Source organism: Peromyscus maniculatus, chromosome 6, assembly GCF_049852395.1.
Source record: "Peromyscus maniculatus bairdii isolate BWxNUB_F1_BW_parent chromosome 6, HU_Pman_BW_mat_3.1, whole genome shotgun sequence".
NCBI lineage: Eukaryota > Metazoa > Chordata > Mammalia > Rodentia > Cricetidae > Peromyscus > Peromyscus maniculatus.
This window is the reverse complement of record NC_134857.1, coordinates 134,237,043-134,260,853: the sequence shown is the minus strand read 5'-3', so window position 1 is coordinate 134,260,853 and position 23,811 is coordinate 134,237,043. Positions and strand designations below refer to the sequence as shown.

Below are 23,811 nucleotides of genomic sequence, written 5' to 3'. Positions count from 1 at the left end.
TCATCACTCATCTCAAGGAAAGTCGAGGAGAGCATGTGTTAGTGTCCAACTTCCGCCCATTTTCAGATGTTCTCAAAGCGAGCACCAGCCATGCTTTGGGGTTGAATCGAAAAGCAGCAGCCATGACAAAGCCCTCTGTCAAGGAGAAAATGATCAGACCCGACTGCTCACACTGACACTTAAAAATAACTGCAGATCTGTTCGGGGCAGCAGCTAAGGCATTCGTTAAGCACTTGCTGCCATGGGGTTGTTGGCTCTCAGGCCAGTCGTGTGTACCCCTTAAAGGTACATCTTAACTGTTTTAACATGGGAGGAACAGGCCTGCAAATTGTGCTTATGGCTTTTTGACACAAGCAATTTACAAATGCAATGAAGCAGATAATAGAGCACACGAAGCCGATCTGAGGATCTGCATTGTTGACAGGGCTGCCACAAAGGGCTTTGGGAGGCAGGCTGTCTCCAGCTGACAGGGTCAGAAAAATGTTGATCATTTCACAGGTGCCTGCCTCTCCCACTCAGTGGTGAGTTTAGGGTCGTGTTCTTGAGTGCAAGCCGGTCCCCCATATGCTACCAACACTTCAAGAAATCTGAGAAGCACAGGTGTGCACCGGTGTGCACAGCCAAACCCAATCAAGGGTCAAAATCATTCAGTAGTGCAGACAAGCTCAAATCGTGGCCCAAACCCAGACATTTCCTTCTTAAACTGAAAACTTCTGAAACAGAAGTGTGAGTATGTGATTTAGTTTTTAAACATGTCTGCATTCATAAAGAAAGCAAGAGGACATGTGAGATTGGCCCTTATCATCCCGTTAGTCCACAACACGTTTTTCATTAATAAAAATGTGGTAGAACTATTCTCAAAATAATGGAAATAAATTATTAAAATTTACCTCTTAATTGAAGGCATTATTTTACTTTTGGTAAAACAATGTTTCTTAGCTATGACTTGACAGGTAGGTTCATTTTGATCTTAGAGTAAACAAACGGCATGATGTGGCCCCTGTGGCTAGTTCCCTCTAACAATGGATATTTCAGTATATCTGCTTCTAAGAGAGAACCATAGAATGCCTGGTGGGGTGCAGAGGTGACCAGTGGGGAGGAGGGTGTGGGGAAGGGGAGCCCCTTTGGCCTTGGGAATGTAATTAGCTCAGTGATTGTGGAAAACAGGTTGTTCAAAACACTGAAGTTAGAATTACCAGAATTACCTTCTGGGGACACATCTGAGGACAAGTAAAGAGGTGTCTGCATTCCCATGTCGACTGGCAGTGTTATTTACAATATCCAAGACACAGAAACAATCTGTCAACAGGTGAATGGCTAAGGGAAGTGTACACACACACACACACACACACACACACACACACACACACACACACACACTGAATATGCATTTAAACATCATTAAAGAAAGGAATTGTACTGCTTGTGGCAAAGGGGGGTGAACTCAGAGGCACAGAGAAGCAACCGAATTTCACTTGATTTCGTTCACTCATATGTGAACTCTAACAAGAATCCAAGCAGAAAGCGGGGCTGCAGTACCAGCAGTGAGTGAGGAGATGGGGATGTGGGAGACACAGATCGAGAGAGAAACGTGGAGTAAAACAGGAGATGGCAGCAGCAGCTGGTTTCGGAAGGACACATAGTTCATAATCCTCTTCAGGGGCAATGTTTATCTGAGTGAGAAGGCTTCACGGCCTTGCGGTGGGTGGGATTAGCTAGGACAATGCAATCAAACATGATGGGGCCTTAAAGAAAAGGGAAGGAGCGGCTTCCCCTCAACACCTGGGGAGGAGTTCCATCTAGAGGGAGAAGAGGGGGGATGGCAGTGGAAAGGAGGGGGGGGAGAGAACGCCATTGTTTTGGGGGCAGGCAGAGGAATCTCTTCAGAGAACAGCCTTTATCTCTGAACCAAATCCCTGATCTATCTCAGTGGGGAGTCTTGGATCAATCCCCAGATCAGGAAAAGCCTGACTTTTTATAACCTTTTAGGGGTGGAGGGAAGTTTCACACCACAAGATAGAGTTCAGCATAGCGCACATGACAGAGAGCTTGGAGAAGTCGGGAATCATAAAGTGAGAGCGTCAAGTCAAGTCTCAGCACAGATACCTTAACTCTGTGCCAGAGAGAGCTGCAGGGCGCATGAGATCAGGACTACAAGTCTTCTAACGGTAAGTCTGGCTTCAATACGGATGATGTCTAGAGACCTAATGTACAGTGTGGTATGTGCTTTGCACACTTGAAAATTTTCTCAAAGAGCACATCATAAGTATTTTCTCCCCCTTGCAAAAGGTAATTGTGACAAGGAATGAATGTTAGTCAGCCTAACTATGATATTAATTATACAAGATATACTAATAGCAAAATGCCAGACAGGGAACATAGCTCAATTGGAAGAATGCTTTTTGTTGCATGTAAGTCTCTGGGTTCAATCTCCAGTTAAAAAGCCTCCATGTTGTACATCTCAATACCTACAATATTTTGTCAATTGTACATTAATAGATATAAAAATGAAATGAACAAAATAAAATCTATAATGTTTAACTATACTTACTTGAATAGAAACAGTCCCTGCTTTTCTATACAGACAGAATCAAAAAGTATTCTAGAATTATCTTTGTTCTTGTATAGGTCACATGAGTGAGTGACTTTGCTCAGAGATAGGCGCTTTCTCCCTTCCTCATATCCTGATGGGAAAAGACCAAGTTGTCCTAAGAGATGAATGGGACAACCCTTCAAAATTCCTGAGACTTCACACCAGGATAGACCTACCTTTTCAGCTAGGTCTCCTGACCAAAATAGACACAAATACCCCAAGCTAATGCCACAGAGACAATACTACACTTTAGGTCTTGCTAAGCAAGGCTCCTACTTCCTGATTCCAGGCTCTGTCTGATTCCAGCTGTTTTTCCTTTAGGTACACTGTCTTAAGGTGCCTGCATTTCCTCATAATCTGAGGAGTTAGGGATTTAGGGGAAAGTTTGGCTTTTACTTGGGGTCTCTCAGACAGAAAGTCAACGCTCCAGTAGGGGTAATTAGCCCAGGATGCCCAGCTCAGACTGTTGTTCAGACCCCTCCACCCATCCTGGAGGCTTTTTGATTACTCTTGAGTTTCTCACAGTAGGAGGACACAGTTCTGGGCTTGCCTGCACGAATGTCCCTATTAACTTCCCATCTTCTCAGCTAATAAGGTAATTACTCCAAGAAAACATTAAAAACCAAAGCAGACTCTGGGCTCCAACCTGAGATACTTGTTAAGGAAATTTAACAGTGGACTAACCTGTTCAACTGAAAATGCACTTAGAGAGAAAAACAAAACAGAAATTTGTTGAATGTTAAAACTGTGGTATTTTTATATGTGTAATGTTAGCCCAAGGTTCGCAGAAAACAATTTGCATAACAAGAATTCCTATTCTTTTTTCTAGTTAGTGCAATAGTTGAACAGCAACCACCTGTGAAGGAGGACAAAGGGAGTTATTACCATAAATGTTCATGTGATCATTCAGGGAGATTGGATTCCCTGGATTCTACCCAGACTCCACTCCATCCACTGAGTCAGGGGTTCTCTTCCTGTCAGCTGAATGCTGTGCGCCTCTCTCACATGCAAATATCACCCTTGCTGGCCACAGTCCACACGAAGCACAAAGAACAGTGTAGTTTGTTTCTTTTTACTCTAACTCTGAGGACCTGCTACCCAGCTCCCAAATAAAAACACAGAGACTTATTCTTTCTTATGAATGCCTGGCCTTAGCTTGGCTTGTTTTTAGCCAGCTTTCTTAACTTATCCCATCTACCTCTTGCCTCTGGGCTTTTACCTTTTTCTAGTCTATGTACCTTTCTTTACCTCTTACTCCTTACCTGGCTGTGTGGCTGGGTGGCTGTGTGGCTGGGTAGCTGTGTGGCTGTGTGGCTGTGTGACTGTGTGGCTGTGTGACTGTGTGGCTGGGTGGCTGGGTGGCTGGGTAGCTGGTGGCTGTGTGGCTGTGTGGCTGTGTGGCTGTATGGCTGGGTAGCTGGGTGGCTGGGTAGCTGGTGGCTGTGTGGCTGGGTGGCTGGGTGGCTGGGTAGCTGGTGGCTGTGTGGCTGTGTGACTGGGTGGCTGGGTGAGTGGGTGGCTGGGTAGCTGGGTGGGTGGCTGGCTGGGTGGCTGGGTAGCTGTGTGGCTGTGTGGCTGTGTGACTGTGTGGCTGTGTGACTGTGTGGCTGTGTGGCTGGGTGGCTGGGTAGCTGGTGGCTGTGTGGCTGTGTGGCTGTGTGGCTGTGTGGCTGTGTGGCTGTGTGGCTGGGTGGGTGGGTGGCTGTGTGGCTGTGTGGCTGTGTGGCTGTGTGGCTGTGTGGCTGTGTGGCTGTGTGACTGGATGGCTGGATGACTGTGTGGCTGTGTGGCTGTGTGTGGCTGGGTGGCTGGGTGGGTGGGTGGCTGTGTGGCTGTGTGGCTGTGTGACTGGATGGCTGTGTGGCTGTGTGGCTGGGTGGCTGGGTGGCTGTGTGGCTGTGTGGCTATGTGGCTGGGTGACTGGGTGACTGGGTGACTGGGTGACTGGGTGGCTGGGTGGCTGGGTGGCTGGGTGGCTGCCCCTGGTGGCCCCCTCTCCTGTTCTTGCTCCTCCCTCTTCTCTTTTTCTCCTTCTCTTTGTTCTCTCTGCCTGGCAGCCCCGCCTATCCCTCCCCTGCCTTGTTGGTTTTTGGTGAGAAACAGAAATGGCTCTTCCAGGGTGTGACAGTTTGAGTGAGAAGTGCTCTCCACAGGCCTGGGTACTGGAACACTTGGTCCCCAGGGTGACGGTGCTATGTGGGGAGGTTTGGGGAGTGCATGATTGCTGGGAGAACCACATCACTTCCAGTTTCTCTCTCTCTGCTTAGGGCTGTGCTAAGAGATGCTCACTCAGCTTCCTGCTGCTGTGCCTCACGTCCACGGTGGACTCCCCGACACTCTGGAACCAAAGCCAAAATAAATTCTTCTTTTGCCTGGAATGTGGTACTTCATTACAGCCACAGAAAGTAACTAATAAGCATAGTAACACTCACAGAAAGATTACAGATAAACGATAAATCCGTGAGGGCCCTGACCTGACGAGATGGCCAGGCACCACCGTGCTTCCGATACCATCACATTGAGAATGACTTCTCGAGGGAGGCCACACACTCCTTCATGGTACAGCCGTTCTTAACATTTCTACTTGCCCCTGCCAATTGTACCCCCCAGTCTTCTTCCAGCCAACCTAACTATAGCAGCAATTGAGTTAATATTTTGAAATCAAACCAACAAGGCCAGCTATAGTTGAGGGATAAAGTAAGTGTATGGTATTTACTGAATTCCATGAGTCATTTGTTTCTAGCAGCAGTATCAGGATCAATTTGGGAGATATGCTGAATTAATTTAATGTACAACATTGACTTTGATTGAGGAAAATTTATTCTCCAATTTCCTATGAGAATTAAAACATTTACAAATCAAATTTGGAGATCTTGAACAAAAAGGTGGCATTCTTGTCTTGCTCCAGAGGGACTTATGGTGGGCCCTTCCCCACTGACCTGCCACAGCAGAGGTGGCTGGGTGCTCCTCTGCTGACCCTGCCAGGGGCAGATGTGGCTTTGACAGTCCCTGTACAAACAGAACTATCCTACAGAGAGACTCAACCTACTGTTGAGTTAGGCCTTGTTTAGAAGGATTCTGCTCACAGCAGGAGCCCTTTGGGGAGTTCCTGTGTATACTCAAACTTTAATAACCAAAATTATGGGTTGCAATAGAAACAACATTGTAAATCGCATTTGAAACAAATTTATTGCAATTTAGAACCACTAAATTATTTATGCTCTATCTATTACTCTCACTAGCACAGCTGACATGGTTGGGCATTTCAGTTTATCCCTTACAACTGGCCTTGAAAATCAGGGAGCATTTCTGTTCTTCCCAGGTGAATGAGCTGATTAGTTATCGATACCCCACAAAATAGTATAAGAATCTAGACCTGCCTGACTCCAAATTCCCCGCCTCTTATGCACCCATTTCAATTCTATGACAGTAAGCAAAAATAACCAAATATTTCTGTAGACTAGAAAAATGTGTCCTGAAGTGAGACAGGTTAAAATTCCGCTTGTATATGAAAATATTTTATAATATTCAACCTAGAGGTTGTATTCAATCTATACAAATGCTTAGAAGTTCTAAAGTTAAAATACCTAAGAACGAGAGGGACATTCTGCAAGCCTTATAAGAGTACGTTATTGATTCTTGTGTTAATGCCTGTTAAATTTTTCTTCTCCCTATTTTTATGTCCTAGATTTTATACAATTCTGTAGAGTTTGCATGGTAATACAGAGATTAACTTGGGGAGTTACTTTTTGGGGGCAGGGTTACTTCTCTTACTAGAAGATAAAAAGAAAGACCAAAATATTTTTACAGTGTTCTGCAACATGGTGAAAGTTTCTTTCCATGTTAACCACAGGTCAATAATGACTGGTACTAGAAGCTAAGATCTGATTTCCATGGCTCTCACCCTTACAGTGGTAAGTCCAATTTTCTGAAGTCAATACCTAGAAGACAGGATTTATACCTTTTGGTTGATTGCCTAGTATACTGACTAAAATCATAAAATCTTTTTACAGAAAATACAGGATTTTTCTTTTTGTGCTATTTTCTTTAAAATAATCTTATGTGTTTGTCTTCTTTGTTTTTGTGTTCTAGAAAAATCTTTAACCTAACAGCAAACAGGAGTGCCTCTTTCTTGGTAGGCAAAGAGAATAGATTCAATTTACAAAGAATTAGCTGGTGAAATTCAGAATCATTGCCCCTCATCCTTGACTAGCTTATGAATAAACAAGTTTACAGAATGCCCGAACCAACCTAGCTCCTAGTTCTTACAGCAAACAGCAGCACTGATATGATTAGCTCTTCACTGGAATTTAAAAAGAAGAAATTATTAAAGAAGGAACTAGAAGTCCCTTATTTGCTGCTGTCTTCGTTATGGAGCTTTTATTTGGCTACTCTGCCTTGTGTTGATTTTGTAGCCACTACCAAATAAGTCCAGAGAAGATAACAGTCAATAATAAGAAAACAGCTCATGTTTAAAATGAGATACTGGCTTTGTTGATCCACTAACAAATGGTAAATATTGTCTATACCTGGGGTTACTCACCCACGAGTCCTAACAGAACATAGCCCGTAACAAACAGTAGGAAGATCATACAGCACAGAACATCCGTACAACTCCTGAAGACAAAAAGGAACGAAGAATTAAAAGGCATCCTGAGTGACTTGTTCACCACACAAAAATGCAGGGTAAGAGATAATAACTATAAGCCTCCCAGAGCCAAGAATTCTGAAAAGCACGACAGGTGTATTGTTCAAAGACTTAAGTGGGCAAGACAGAGCACCGTGACAAGAGCTCCCTCAAAGTTCTAAGTATGTGTTTTCTCTTGGTTCATTTGGGGAGTTTTTAGAGATTAGCAACTCCAACAAGTAGACATTTTCCTTTTTGTGTATATGTATGCATTGCATGTGTGTACACATGTGTTTTCATGCATGTGGGAACGTTGTTGATATCAGGAAACTTCCTTGACCAATTTCCATCTAATTCATTGAGGCAGGGCCCTTATTCAAACCTAGAGCTTTCTGATTTGACTAGTCACTGCCCAGCTGGTTCAGGAGACCCCTGTGAAGTGACATACAAATCCATCAGCATTTACATGGTGAGGGGCATTCAATTGACAAGTTCTCTAGACTCCCTCTCTTGGATCTGACTTTCACACAAAGGTCTTGCTTATACTACAAGCAGGACATGTGCAGAGTTGTCTTCTCAGCCCTTGAGTGTGGTGGTATTGTGTTCCCCAAAATATTGTGCACCCTAATAAACTTATCTGGGGTCAGAGAACAGACAGTCACTAGATACAAAGGCTAGAAAATGGTGGCACTCACACCTTTAATCCTAGCATTCCAGAGGCAGAAATCCCTCTGGATCTCTGTGAGTTCAAGGCCACATTGGAAACAGCCAGGCATGGTGACACATGTCTTTAATCCCAGAAAGTGAGCCTTTAATCCCAGGGAGTGGTGGTAGAAAGCAGAAAGATATATAAGGTGTGAGGACCAGAAACTAGAAGCATTTGGGCTAGCTAAGCTTTCAGGCTTCTAGCAGCACAGTTCAGCTGAGATTCATTCTGGATGAGGACTCGGAGGCCTCCAGTCTGAGGAAACAGGACCAGCTGAGAATCCGGTGAGGTGAGGTAGCTGTGGCTTGTTCTGTCTCTCTGACCATCCAGCATTTCACCCCAATAACTGGCCCCGAGTTTGATTTTATTAATAAGACTCTCTAAGATTCATGCTACACTTGAGTGATTCTTAAATGTCTAATTTGAAATGTAATTTAAGCAGTACGGCTACAAGATATTATTTTTCATACTTTCCCAACATGTGGTCTAAAACAATTTGTCCTTTCTCTATGTTTTTCCCACATGCGTTTTCTTGGTGTGGCTATTTCATAAAGAGGACTGATGACATTAACTTCCTCTGAGGAACAGAGTTAGAGGTATTCTAACACTGATACAAACGGCTGGAAATGTTTCCAAACTCTAGTCTTTCCAGAACCATGCAGAACAGATATTATCAAGTTAGATTTAAAAAGAGTGTAGTTCAGAAAGACTTGCTAATTTGCTAAGTCAGGGTTAGAATCTAACCAATGCATCATCAAGAACACTCAAAGCCTTCTTTTTACATTATTTTAATTTTTATTTTGTGTGTATGGGTGTTTTGCCTGTATGTTTATCTGTCCACCACTTGGGTGCCTGGTGCCTATGGAGGCCAGAAGAGGGTGTTGGATCCCCTGGAACTGGAGTTATAAATGGTTGTGAGTTGTCAGGTAGATACCGAGACTCAAACCCCAGTCCTCTGGAAGAGCATCCAGTGTTCGTGATTACCGAGCCATCTCCCCAGTCCTGACACCCAAGGTTTTCAAAATACAGTGTTTCCTATTTTCAGTATGATATTGTGTTCAGCTTTCAATGGCTTGAAAGTTAGAGCTATATCATTAAAGTTACCAACATTACTGCTTCTTTATTTGAAACAATTATGAATCTATTAAGTATAAAAACAAAACAAAAAAAAAAAACAAAACAAAAAATCTAGGTACACATGGTGAGGCTTGTAATCCCAGCACTCAGGAAGATGAATCAGGAGAACCATGATCTTGAAGCAGGCTTGGCCGTATGGGGAATACTGTTTAGAAAAAAGAAAACAAAACAACAACAGCCTATTTGATAAGATTAAAAGCTGTACAAGAGAATTTTCAAAGCAAAATATTTTGATTTGGAGGCATCTGGATACACTCATATTTTAGCACAGTGAGATGTGTGTGTGTGTGTGTGTGTGTTTATGTGTATGTTTGTATATCTGTATGTATTTCTGTCTCTCTGTGTGTGTTTGTGTGTTTCTCTCTGTGTATGCTCACGAATGTACTTACAGGTAATTACAGTTATCTGCTATAATTACCTACTATTTAGTTATTCATTTACTTCTGTCTCTTTTCTCATATTTTCTCCAGGAAAAAAAATTAGTGCTTAGAAAGTTACTGGAAAGTTACAGCTTATGTAAAACTGTGCGAGTCAAGGAACACACAGTAGGTCATTTACACCTTTACATGCTTGGAGGCCTATGTTTGTTCCTGTCTTTTGAGCTCGGGATGGCAACCCCAATCCCAGGGCTCTACAAGAAATGAGGTGGGTTTTTAGATCAAGTGTTTCATTTGGATAATTAAAAAAAAACTCCCAAGACAAATATTGAAATAAGTGGTTAGCAGGATCTCGGTCTGAGTTATTCTGAGACGTATTTGAGCTGAAGGGCAGTCCTGGGTACCTTTTCCTCGGCTGGGCTCATTTTCACTGTCACAGCAAATGTTGAGAGCCACTGTAGGAATTAAAAAGTGGGTTGCATCCCATGGGGTCCCAGGACAAATATTAATGGAGAAACGGGCCCAACTCTTCATTACTTCCCTCCTGTCAAAGGCTCATCTCTCTGGAACAAGGCTGCTCACACTCGGTTTATCAGGAAGCCTCTAAAAACATTATCCAGATTGAGGATCTCTGACATGAAAGTATTTTCAAATTAAACTATAAAAGTACTTTGCTTCCTTGTATCTAATTTCCACACAGAAGAACTGGATCCCAATTATATATGTACTTACAAATTTCCCCTCCCCTTATATCTCTAAACTATGACTATGGTACACACGTGGTCACCCGGACTTAAAGCATTGGGAATTTCCTTTGATTTCCCATTTTCTCGGCATCTTTTATATTCAGTTGGCAAGTTCTTTTGACTTCCTCTCTGATCCGGCTTCCATGCACCTCCCACTTTCTGGTCTTGTTGCCTGGAGTGCACCTGGGTTCTCTCATTCTCTCTTCAAACTGTTGCTGTGGTCTCTGAATTGGGCTCCTGCAAGCAGTCTCCGCCTGGCCCAGATCATTCTATAGTCAGATACCATTGGGACATATGACATCATTGTCTCTCACAACTGGAGCCTCAGCGCCATCTTACTTCCTGAATGTCAGTTCCATGTTAACTTGCAGATCCAATCCTTGCTCAAGCCCCACACCCTCTTTCCAGCCCATCTCACCCAGTTCCTTCTCAGTGGGCTTCTGTTGACTTACACTTGTTCATTCACTCATGCACAGTTCAGTGTCCTTCGATCGCGTCCAGAGCTTTCTGCTCACTGCACCACTAGGCCCCTTCCTGGGTAACCATATGCCCTGTCAGGTACGTTACATTTTGGTCCCACCTGTGGGGCTGGAGAACCCATCAAGAATGCTCCCTTTATTCCCAAAAGTGTCTAAGCTTGAGCTACCCCATTATATAAAACCTCATTCTTTAAGCAGCTCAAAATGTGACTTTCATGAAGCATTCAGCTGGATGAGAGCCCTTTGGGGCCTGTAGACTGGACATCTTCTCACACCTAGTCTCTCCTTAATGTAACAGACCAGAGTGGTGAGTGGGTAGGGTGGGGCGCTGCCGACCACCAGCGGAGCGGGTGTCCCCCTGCTTGTGTGCAGCCACTGTGTTGTACGTGATTTTTACTTTGTTCATTTGTTTTAAGAAAGGGTCATGATATGTAGCCCCAGTTGGCCTGGAATTTGCTATGTAGATCAGGCTAGCCTCAGATCCTTGAACCTCTGCCTCCTTCTACTGTGATTTCCATTTTTAAGTTGTTTCTAAAAACCCAGATAGAGCTTGGTGTGGAAGTACATGCCTATAAATCACAGCCCTAGAGGAGCAGAAGCAGGAAATTATGAGTCTGAGGCTAGCCTGGGCTATGTAGAAATGTAGAAAGATCTAGTCTAACAAACAAACAAAACCCCCAAATCACAGTAATCACATTTTGAGACATAAAAATATGCAAAATTCAAATTTTAGTATCCAAAAGTTGGAATTTTTCAAAAACAAATATTCATTCAAAAGTGCATGGTCTGTGGCCAATTTTGTGTTATAATGGCTGGACTTGGTGGTTGCATGAGAAATCACTCAGCCTGCAAAATCAAAAACCTTAAGAAGAAGTTTGCTGAACTCTGACCCCAAACATGGCGGCCTCTGAGGCAGCATTTAACACATGGCCTGATAACACACACACACACACACACACACACACACACACACACACACACACACCCTGACTGGCAGACCAGTCATAAGTAGCCTCTGCTGGCCATCCAAGTTCCCTGCTTTGAAGTTCAGATACTATTTTCCTTTCTTTTGGCCCAACACAGTGAGTGAGGTGTCTGGAGATTTACCTGTTTGGGTCAAGTTTACACATGCCACCAGTAAAGTGAAAATCACCAAAAAACAAACCAAGTCTAAGGTAGCAATGAAGTTTTACTTGAAAGTGCACATCTCAGTTGCAAGCCAGCTTTAATTTTCCAATGACTGTCACTCAGCTTCCTTTCTAGGGACAGCTTTCTACCCTCATCCTGAAACTGATTCATTTTTTAGGTTTCTTTCTTTGTGGCAGATAGAATTTCAATATCATCTGTCCTGATAGGTCATTAATAACAAGCATTAGAGTGAGAACGGAAGCTCTGGGACTCATTATTCTCTGACAGATCACCTGTCAGTGCCTAATGAGTCAGCTTAGGGGCTGTCCACAGTTGGTGACTCCAGCCATTCCAAGTTCCTGTCTCCAACACGGCTGCATTTATAACTAGCATGGAAATGCTGCTACGCTGTGATGGAATATGCTGGGATGGAATGATATCAGTAACTTGTCTCTTACCCCACATGCTCACAACACAAAAGTCAGCTCCAGAGTTGGAATAACAGCTGATCAATAAAGTGCTTGCCCTGAAAATATGTGACCCCGAGTCCATGTTCTAGAGGGCCAGACATGTTAGCCTGTGCTTGTAATTTCAGTGCTGGGGAGGAAGATGCAGGCAGATCTCTGAAGTTCATTGGCCAGCAAGTTCTAAGCCAATGAAACATCCTGTCTGAAAAATCAAGGTGGTTGGCACATGAGTCATGCCCAAGCTTCACCAAGATCTGCATCACCAACTGCAGGATGTGGTGTGAGTGGCACATATCACCCCCTCCTTGGGGGAGGTTGTGGAGCCTCTGGGACTGTAGCCTACCTGGCAGAAGTGGGGGGCTTAGGGTAAGGCTTGAAGGTGACGTCCACCTTTGTTTCCTGGTGGGGGCATAACATAAATTAGCCTCCTGCTGCCTCGGACCTATCCACTCCAGCCACCATGAGTCTGTCATGATGGCTGTACCCTCTGTGAGCCAAGTAAACCTCTCCTTCCTGATGTTGTTTCTGTAACAGATAAATTAACCAATAAAGCAAGTTAGAAGTACTTTATCTCTTTCCACTTTTCATGACTGACAGAAACTCTGGCGATTTGTGAGGGAGTGAGCTCTCAGGGCTCCTGTGAAGAACTAATCTGTGTCCCTCTGCTTCTTGCTTACTAGAAATACTGCCTGAAAGATCACTGTAACTCTGTTCCCTACAGTAGGCTGCTTCCCCGGCTCTCTCTCTCTCTCTCTCTCTCTCTCTCTCTCTCTCTCTCTCTCTCTCTCTCTCTCTCTCTCTCTCTCTCTCTGTGTGTGTGTGTGTGTAGATATCCTGAGTTTTCATACATTGAACCCACACAGGACAGGTCTGTCAACAATCAGTCACGGAAGGCAGAAGGGCTCCCAGGGTGCTACCCTTACCACTGAACTACTGGCTACTGATAGATCCCTGGAGGAAGACTGTCTTCATTTGTGTACCCACTGCTGACACCACCAGGCTCCAATGGACAGCTCCCAACTCCTGGTCACACAGATGGCCCTGGTTAAACTCATGGTCACAACACAAAGCAGACGGACATGAATGTGGGAGAGAGATCTGTGGAGCATGGGGAGTGGACAGGGAAGGAGGAATGAGATAGGTCACTGTGTGTTACAGACATGTGTGAAAAGGTCTAGGAACAAATTTTTAAGATGACATTGAAAAGTTCTAGAGTATTTGGAAGAATTTCACTTGTTAAAATCAAGGACCTAATTGGGGAGGCCTTTTATTACATCAATCTATATTTTAGATATTTGAGGCTTTTTAAGTCTCTTAAAATTTTGTATGAAAGGTCTCATTTGCCTTCAAAGGGGGTGCCAGTACCCTGTTGAGAAAAGAGTACTTATTTTGAAGGGTTCATATTTAAATGAACTTGAAACTGTTATTGAAAATTAAAATATAACAAATAACTCAAAATCCTACAGAACTACAGTATGACATTGACAATGTCATTCAAGTCAAATAATATTGCTGAGTGTTGTATCTGCTTGACTTAGTTCTGAATAACTGTGTCTTAAAACCTTCTGTATTCTTCATGATTAATTTCCTACTTTATTTTCCTTGCATTTGAGTTTCTGCTATCTTGAGAAAACAGCTTTAGCTGGGCATGATTTATATTTTCTATTTGTCAAGGGAAATAAAGCCTATTTTTCCATAGAGTTCAAGTGATGCTTTTATAAGTGTCTTTTGTTTAAAATGGAATAGAATTAGATAAAGTTGGTCTTTACGTATGATTCATCATTTTTATAAATTTTGTACAATATTCTGAGTAGGTGGAAATCACTTTGTAAATTGCTGTTTTACCCAGGGCCAAAATACTGTTATATTGGACATGGAGGCTCACACCTGTAATCACGGCATTTTGGAGGCAGAGGCAGAAGGATTTCCACAAGTCTGAGTCTAGTCTGGAGTACGTAATGGTAAATGCCTCAAAAAAAAGAAAGAAAATAAAAAAGGAAGGAAGGAAGAAGGAAGGAAGGAAGGAAGGAAGGAAGGAAGGAAGGAAGGAAGGAAGGAAGGAAGGAAGGAAGGAAGGAAGGAAGAAAATCAAAGTGCAAGGCAGATCCTAGACATTGCACATTTTACACCCGGCACCACAGACCAAAGGCACAATACAAGAGAGGTGGAAGACAGCCCTGGACAGCCTGGACCTTTCCCCAAAGTTATCAACACCTGATATGGAGAATTCCTATCAGCTGAAAATGCTATTGTTGAAGCTGTGGGGCTGGACCAGCTTGCTTCACAAGCATGAGGACTAAGTTCAAGTCCCTGGCACCTGTATAAGAAGTCTGCCATGGCTGAATGTGCCCCACAGTCACCCCAGTGCTGTGATGGTCACAGATGGGAGGATCACTGCAGACTCCTGCCCAGCAGCCCAGTGAGGTCTTTTCTCAAGAGAAAAAGGATGTACGTGATAGAGTGGAGAACCCCCACAGTGTGGTATATATACAAGTGTGCAAGACCACATACATACATACACCTCGCAAACACACGTACAGACACAAAGTAGAAAGGAATGCCTAAATATTTGGAGCAGATTAGCACTATATAAACACACAGAGTAGGAGAGCAAAGAATTATATTGAAACAGCACTGCGCTTCTGAGCATTCTCACTATAACAACGTAGTTCCTAAGAAACACCAGAAACCCTGGCAGACATCACAGTCCTTTCAAACTGAGAGATATAGTTCAGTTTTGAATATTAGCTTAGCAATGAAACAGCTGTATTTGTAAAACAATTTTACATTTAAAATTAGGTGTCCATCAAATAAAAAACACACATTTTAAGTGATTTTTGTACAGACTGCACAAGTACAAGGAGTTGGTGGCTTTCTCAAGGAGGGTGACTGAAACAGTAAGGGAGAACTATTGTTTTCTAAGACTTACTGTTTATTTTATGTATGTGTGTGAGTGCTCTATCTGCATGTACAACCTTAAGTCAGAAAAGGGCATCAGATCCCATTAGAGATGGTTGTGAGCCACCATGTGGTTGCTGGGAATAGATCTCAGGACCTCTGGAAGAGCAGTCAGTGCTCCTTAACTGCTGAGCCATCTCTCCAGACCCAGGAGAACTATTTTTTTTTTTTTTTTGCGGGGGAGGGAGACTATTTTTTTCCTTTTATTTTATTTTACAATACCATTCAGTTCTACATATCAGCCACGGGTTCCCCTGTTCTCCCCCTTCCCACCCCCTCTCCTTACCCCCAGCCCACTTCCCATTCCTACCTCCTCCAGGACAAATCCTCCCCCGAGGACTGCGATCAACCTGGTAGACTCAGTCCAGGCAGGTCCAGTCCCCTCCTCCCAGATTGAGCCAAGCGTCCCTGCATAAGCTCCAGGTTTCAAACAGCCAATTCATGCAATGAGCACAGGACTTGGTCCCACTGCCTAGTTGCCTCCCAAACAGATCAAGCCAATCGACTGTCTCACCTATTTAGAGGGCCTGATCCAGCTGGGGGCCCCTCAGCTTTTGGTTCATAGTTCATGTGTTTCCATTCATTTGGCTATTTTTTTCAATAATTGAGTAAAACCGATATTTATTATAAGCCACAGTTGTCCTAGGGACCTCCATGCTATATATATAGCCTCCATGGTTCTATGGGTTGTGGTCTGATTGTTCTTTATTTTATATCTAGAATCCACTTATGAGTGAGTACATACCATGACTGTTTTTCTGGGTTTGGGTTACTTCACTCAGGATGATTTTTTCTAGTTCCATCCATTTGCCTGCAAATTTCATGCTTTCATTGTTTTTCTCTGCTGAGTAGTACTCCATTGTGTATATGTACCTCATTTTTTCCATCCATTCTTCCACTGATGGGCATCTAGGTTGTTTCCAGGTTCTGGCTATTAAAAATAGTGCTGCTATGAACATAGCTGAGCATGTATCTTTATGGTATGAATCAGCATTCCTTGGGTATATGCCCCAAGAGTGGGATGGCTGGGTCTTGAGGTAGTTCGATTCCTAATTTTCTGAGAAACCACCATACTGATTTCCACAGTGGTTGTACAAGTTTACATTCCCACCAACAGTGAAGGAGTGTTGAGGGAGACTATTTTTAATGTATCTTTTTGTGCCTTTTACATTGCAAACTGATTCCTTATAATGTCAAATTAAGAGCCAATTTTAAAATACAAATTCATGTATTGATTTTGTACCCCTTAGAAATATAAATAACCTCACATATTAAAATGAATGCAGTGTGATTTCTCAGTTTCACGGAAATGACATTATCAGCTTGCTTGGTATAAGCCACTGGGGATGTGTCCTCCTCGGGAGAGTGCCTTACTGGGATTGTAGATCTACTAAGTCATTGCCACTGAAGATTTGAACTTGGTCATTAGAAATCTAACAAGATTTCAAATTAGTTTAGAAACTTTTAGAGGGGCAATGGGGTACAGTAACGAGTGGGGGCCGGAGGAAACTGGCAGTCAGCTCTCTCCTTCTACCATGTGGGGCACGGGGATTGAACTCAGGTTGTCAGACTTGTGACAGTCACCTTTACCCAGAGTCATCTCACTGCCCTGTTGTTAATAGTTTAAATGACCCCGAGTACCGGATTTTTTCTGGCTTCAGGAGCTGAGCAGGGTGGGCTTGTTAGTATTCGAATGGGAGGTCAATTGTATCTTAAACCATACAAGTAGGAAACACGATTTCTGTATAGAACATCCTTTACAGGTTTGTTGGGGCAGTAATTCAGTTTTCAGAGGAAAACAGTTAATGCCATATGACATATTCGCAGCACTATTATGGAGCACTGGACTCGATGGTACTGAGAGGCCTGCACCCACCCGGATGGCTTCCGGTTTCATAGAGAAAATGGACAGTTGTGTGAGATGTCAAAGTAAGCAACAGTTAGCTTCCATAGCAAAGAAGCTTTGCCATCCAACAATGGCACATATGGGATGAGCACCAAGAACAGCAGCAGCAGTGGAACGGAGCCCGCCCGAGCTTAGACGGCAAGCTGTGTGTGCTGTGGAGGGCAGAGCTGGAGAAGTGGCCCCGTCCCTTGGAGGAGCCCAGCGGATCCTGGTGGATCCCAGACATTGGACACCGCGTTGTTTACACAGTTGGAATTTAATTTTGCTCTGGTCTGATTGTGCCCTACTGTTTCCCTCTTGAAGTAAGGACATATTTAACTTACTTTTGATTTCACAAGAGCCCACACTAGAGACTGACATTTTGCCGTGGTCATAGTGTGGCTTCACAGTAGTAGAAACCCCAACTTAGTCTCCATGCCATGTATTCACATGGGAACTTAGTGCTATATCCACTAAGAATATTTGACTGCAGAAGAAAAAAAAGCATTTAAAACTAAAAAGAGTATTTTAAACCCACAGAATTTGTTTGTAGAAAGCTGCCCCACGGTTGGATCCTGAGCTGGTGTGTGGTATCCTTCAGGGACTGGAGACTTGCCTCTTCCTGGCCTCATCCTTAGCTCACAGACAACTTCCTGTCAAGGCTCCCTGCCACAAGTTGCCTGCATACAGGACACCTGATTCTCCCGAGTTAGACTCTGAAAGTCCCCTGTGGACTCCTTTTACTTAGTGGTCAAAGCTGCACCATGGCCATTGCTGCAGGAGGGTGGTTAGGAGAACTCAGCCTTGGGCTTCTCTGCCTCTGTGTCACAGCAGGCGGGAGAGAAGGAGCAAGGGATGCATGCTGAGAAAGACAAACCACCCAGCATCCCACAGAGCCCAGAGAGATAACAAGCAACCATTATGGGACTGGATTGATTGTGAGTGGGTAAAGTACCAGCCATACCAGCGTAAGGGCCCAAATTCAAGGCCCCAGAACCCACAAAAAAGCCAGATGTGGTAAGCATGGGCCTATAATCTCTACAATGGGGAGATGGACCTATGAAGACCTCAGGAGCTCACTGGACAGTGGTCCAGCCAAATCAGTGGGTTCCAGATAAAGTGAGAAACCCTGCCTCAAAAAACATTGTGAAGAACAATCAAGAGAGACAAATGCATTGGTATCTGGCCTCCACACAAACGTGTACAGACACATGCACCACCCCCTACATGCATATATCACACATACAAATCATTACTAAAAATGTGGGTTTTTTTCTAACAATTTGCAGTTCACCCAAATGTATTATGCAAAGAATGTTTGGTTTTCTGTATTATGAAGTACTTATGTATTTTACAAGATTAATCTAGGAAAACTGAACATTCTGTATTTTAGAATTCAAAGTAAGTCAAACTTCTGCTAATTTCCCAAAAAGCATATTCTAGACCTGATACCAATAACAGAAAAATACCAAACTGTTGGAACTTACAGTTGAATAATTTCATATTTTAAGTTCAATCTTTTATATAGTCCCTGATGCTCATGTTCAAGGGAATGGAATTTGAAATGTAAATACAGTCCTTATAAATATATACCAGTGCAGTCATCACAGACTGCATATTGAGATACTCATACAGTTTTTGGTCATTAGACACAAAACATGTCACAAATTATACCAGTCTCTGTCATTTCAGCATTAGACACTGGAACAGCAGCTAAATTGTAACTCTGGGAGTCAGTAAGACATTTTACACTTATTCAAGAATGGCTCTGATGCCCATAAAAAAAAAAACAAAACACTGCCACTGAGCACACAGTCTAGTTCCTATGCCAGGCTCTCCTTACATTTTGCAGTATGTCTGTACAGGACTTGTATTTTCTGAGCTGCCCCAGATGGGGATCCTTCCTCCTTAGAGCTTCATAAAAACACCCAGCAGGTATTTTCAATGGTGGTTTAAACTACATTTGCTTTTTGATACTCTGGTGAGAAGTCTACATGCCTGTATGTGCATACCTGTGTGTGCATGCAAGTGTGTGCATGCCTGTGTGTGCATGCAAGTGTGTGTGGTTATGTACATGTGTGTATACACATGAACAGGACAGGAGTGAAGTATTAAGGAAAAGGGAAAGCAGGAAAAATACAATCCTAGCTTCTATAAAGCACAATTTCTTGATTTTTAAAAAAGCACGTGAAGATATAAAGGTTATCATAAAAATAATAAGGTCATTTTAAAGCCCAGTTCTACAGGTAAGGGGACTGGAGACAAAGCAGAGGAGAGACCATAGTGAGGATACACGTCATCAGTGGGAGGAGGTGGCTCAAGTCTTAATCACATATGATTTTAACTGGTGGCAAAAGAGAAATCCAGTCCCAGCAAAAGAAAAGTGTAAGAACCATGGTACAAAATTAGGCATGGATATCGGGGATGGAACAGGGCCTGGGTGGCTACAGTTCTTATTGGACAGAACAAATACCTTGACCCACATAAAAATCAGCTAATTCTTCCATTCTGGTAAGAGTTGGGTCCCCACAGTAGCCTGTACTGGTGAAGTTATGTTGAGTTCACTGAGAACTGGACAGACAAGGCAGTCTCAAGGCTCCAACCGAGTGTGGCAAGGCCAATCAACAAAACGATGACAGATCATGTGATGCAAATGAAGGTGAGACTATAGAAGAGCGTATGAAGGACGGCCTGTCTATAGAGGTTCACCAGAAAGGGCTCCCGGAAGAGGCAGTGGGGGTATGTTTCCAGAAGAACAAAAGCCAAGACCTGAGGGCAGGTGTAGTCAGGGTGTGCCCTGGGAGCTGAGAGACAGCTGGTTTGAACAAACCAACAGAATAAGGAGGAAGGTTGGGGAGAAGTGAATGGCACCAGAGAAGGCTGTGAACTAGGACTCAATGGTTGGCCGTGTGTACTTGCCTCCTGGGAAATCCACAGTAATGGAATATCAAATATTAAAGTCAGTTCATGACTGACTTTAACAAGTGTTTTCTCACCTGGATCATGACAAAACTAAGTCACTTAGGTCGGTAATCTCAGCTCATTTCCTACTGGAGTCTTGCAGAGACAGGTACCAGGGCACAGAATGAGTGTGGGTGGAGTGAAGGATTGCAGAAAGACCTGGGGCTGAGAGCTGGGAAGAAGAGAGCAGCAGGGGAGGGTGCATCCTGGGATGTCAGCCATCACCACTGGGTACTGGTCCTTACCTCCTGCTGGACGATCAGGGCAGTGTGAGGATGAAAAGAATCCACAGGGACAGCTTACAGCCCTTCAAAGACACCTTGCAGACTGGATGGGCAGGAACAGGTTTCCAGGAATTTGTAACTCAGAGGGAAAGGAGATTCTTATGAGCTGCCAGAGCAGCTTGTGTTTGTCTCTTCCAAAGCACTTGGCTTTACCTGTTTTCTTGATAAAAAAAAAAAAAAGTGTTTCTTCTGAGCCTTTGGAGATCAAAGATGCTGTTTCAGGGTTTTCTGCATGACCGTGGTTAGCTGGCCTGGCCTTGATGAAGAGGACCCATCATTAGACAAGTGACAGACACTTAATGGTGCCGTGCTAATATTTGTCTTTGCACATTAGGGTAAAGGACAGGGAGGGAGACGGAAAGATGACAGCTGGAAGCAAGACAAGAAGAAAAGTGACTTGAAAGAAGGAAGCTGCTGGGCTACTGATGAAAGTCTGAGGTGCTAAAGATCAGTGAGGAAATTGATAAAAGAGAAAAAATAAGAGAAACAAGGTCAAGAAAAAATAGAAAAGAACTATTTCTAAAAATAGAAAAGGAAAATAGGGGCTGGGGAGATGGCCCGGTCATTAAGTCTTTGCCACACAAGCAAGAAGACTTGAGTTTGGATCTCCAGCACCCAGAACAAAAAGCAAAACAAAACTGGGTGTGTTGTCACCCGCCGTAACCCCAGCCCTGAAGAAGAGACAGGGCAACCCGAGAGCTTGATGGTCAGCCAGTCTAGCTGAATTCACGAGCTCCACGTCTGGTGGGAGACTGTCTCACACAGTGGGATGGCGAGCAGTAGAGGAAGACATGCAGCAGCATCCTCTGGCTTCCACACACATGCATGCACACTAACAAGGACACGTGGACACACCACAGAGAAAGAAAGAGGGGAGGAAGGTAAGTCATGGCCACACAGTTACAGAAGCTGCCTGGAGAAAACAGAAGACGAGGTGACATCCTCTCTAAAGAAGTGACATTTCATGAGTAAGAGAGAGCAGTTAGTAAGGTGAAGGATGGTGCTAATTTAAATTTATTTAATGTTAGGACTTTTTACTTGATAGTTTAAAGGACTCTAGTCATCAAACACTAAAGCAAAGTTCAGGGGTATCTGGTCTCTTTGTATCTATCATTTCTTTCCTTAAATTAATTGGCTTGTTTATTTGTGTGTATGCACGTGTGTGTGCACACAGGTGCACTCAACTGTACATTGTATGTGTGGAGTTCAGAACTCTACTTCAGGTAATTTTGTATATCACTCTCTAGTATAATAGTCCTGGGAGACAGGGTCTCTCTCTGAAGCTGGAGCCCACCATTTCAGGTAGGCAGGCAGGACCCTGGGCCCAGGGATCCACCCGTCTCCTCTCCCCCAGCACCGGGATTACAGGGGCACACAGCCACACCTAGGTTTTTATGTGGGTGCTAAGAACTCAGGCCTGCACACTTGTGTGCAGACAGAAGCTCAAGGAAAATAATTGCTAAGAAACCCTAAAGCACTTTCTGGTAACGTTTCAACTGAAGTCATTTTCAATATACCAACACCATGGACGTCAACAAGCTTCCTCATCGATAGCGCATGGAGGACCCGGAGAATCAAATGCTTCCCTCAGCAGAGCCTCTTTCTAAGCATCTCGGGTGACTCGGGAGCTTTCATCTCCTGAAAGTCGCATGTCTGGCATTTTACAAATCTGTTGAATTAGTGGATAAGATAGCCCGAGAGGAACATAACTGGAACAGGTAACATCTGTATATTAAAGGCCGGATGTCACGTGTGACTAGAATAACAGATCTTTCCAATCAGAATATTATACATTTCAAAAGTGTGATTTTAGAGCAAGAGACTGAGCTATAATTTTCCATCATTTCCGATACCGCAAAGGTGGCTACTTGGCCTGACTCATCCCTGTACTAGTAGGATGCGTAGCAGGGAAGGAGAGCTGTGAGAGACCCAGGACCAAGTCTTGGACTCAGGAAAGACTTAAACTAGAACTAAGAAACAGACCTCACCCCAGCCTTACCCATACCCAGCTCCAAGCAGTGAAGTGTACCAGGGATCAGTGATTTTTTTTTCCTTTGCAATATTAAAAAGAACCCAGGGCCCAGGCCATGCTAGGTCTTCAGTCTACCACTGAGCTATAGCCCAGCCTCTTTCCCTTCACTTTTCATTTTGAAACAGTCTCTGGCTGCCCTTCAGCTTTCCGTGTAGCCCAGGAAAGCTTTGAACTTCTGTTCTCTTGACTCAGCCTCCCGAGTAGCTGGGATGACAGGGCGCTCACCAAGCCCAACGACCACAGTGTTCAGATGCCTCAGGCTACTGGTTCAACAATTGAATAAGGCAAATTCCTCAAAGGGCTTCCATGACGAGTTCTCAGTGAACGGCCTGGAAGTTTATAGCCCCACCCCTTTCCGCCCACAGTCAAGGAGAGGCCTAACAAGATAGGGATCCTGACCATTTTAACTGCTGTCCTGGTGGGTAGAATGAGCATCTTGGGTGTCTTAGTCAACATGGGCTGCTACAACAAACTACCACAGACTGGATTGCTTAAAAACAACACCAGGCTGAGGGACGGCTCATTTGGTCAATTGTTTGCCTTGTAAGCACAAGGGCCTCCATGCAAGCCCCAGAAACCAAGCTGAAAACACAGAAGCTGGGTGTGGTGATGCACACTTGGAATTTCAGTGCTGGGAAAGGTGGAGACAGGCAGATCTCTGGGGCTTGCTGGAAGCCAGCTTAGTTGAATTGATGTTCCCCAGGCCAGTGAGACCCTTTCTCAAAAGTCAAGGTGGACCCAGCCTAAGTACCAACGCCCAAGGTTGATCTCTGGCTTCCATATGCATGTGCCCACTCATGCACGTGTAGCCCCCATCTCTCTCTCTCTCTCTCTCTCTCTCTCTCTCTCTCTCTCTCTCTCTCTCTCTCTCTCTCTCTCTCACACACACACACACACACACACACACAGACACACACACACACGTACACACATACACACACACATACACACACACACACATACAATCTTTGTAGTTACTTAAATCTGCTGTGAAAACTAAACTAAAAATATACGTTTAAACATTTTTCTTTGGTGAGTATATTTAACTATAAGCAAGATAATCTAGTTATTTTATCCAAGTACAGATCACTAAGTCCCGTGAAAATGTAATTCTAAAAGATCACAGATAGGTTTGGGATTGTGAAATGAAGCTTCACATCCCTGAATCTCAGGACAGACAAACCCCAGTAAGTGTAAAAAGATGGCACTAATGCCAGGTTAACCCACATTGCGCCCTGGCTTTCAGCACAGAGGTCTCACCCTGGCTCACTGGTCTTATCTTATTCTATGTTTCACTTTTAGCCCAGGGCACATGGCCAGGGTCAGCCGATGTGGTCTCTCTTGCAAGGTCTCCATAGTATTAGTGGCACCTGTCAGATGTGGGGAGATGATCTCTGTGGTAACGTGAAGGGCAAAGCCCTGAACTTCAGC

At 43.8% G+C, this 23,811-nt stretch overlaps 1 protein-coding gene across 9 annotated transcripts in view; it reads right to left on the bottom strand.

Moving 5' to 3' along the window:
- Slc44a5 (solute carrier family 44 member 5) overlaps positions 1-23,811 on the bottom strand; it is a 290,304-nt gene that overhangs the window by 53,991 nt on the left and 212,502 nt on the right. For all 9 annotated transcript variants that reach the window (XM_076575270.1, XM_042280176.2, XM_076575269.1 and 6 more), the window contains one exon: positions 7,137-7,210. In XM_076575270.1, coding sequence (XP_076431385.1) covers positions 7,137-7,210 — 74 coding nt within the window. The remainder of the gene's footprint in view (positions 1-7,136; positions 7,211-23,811) is intronic.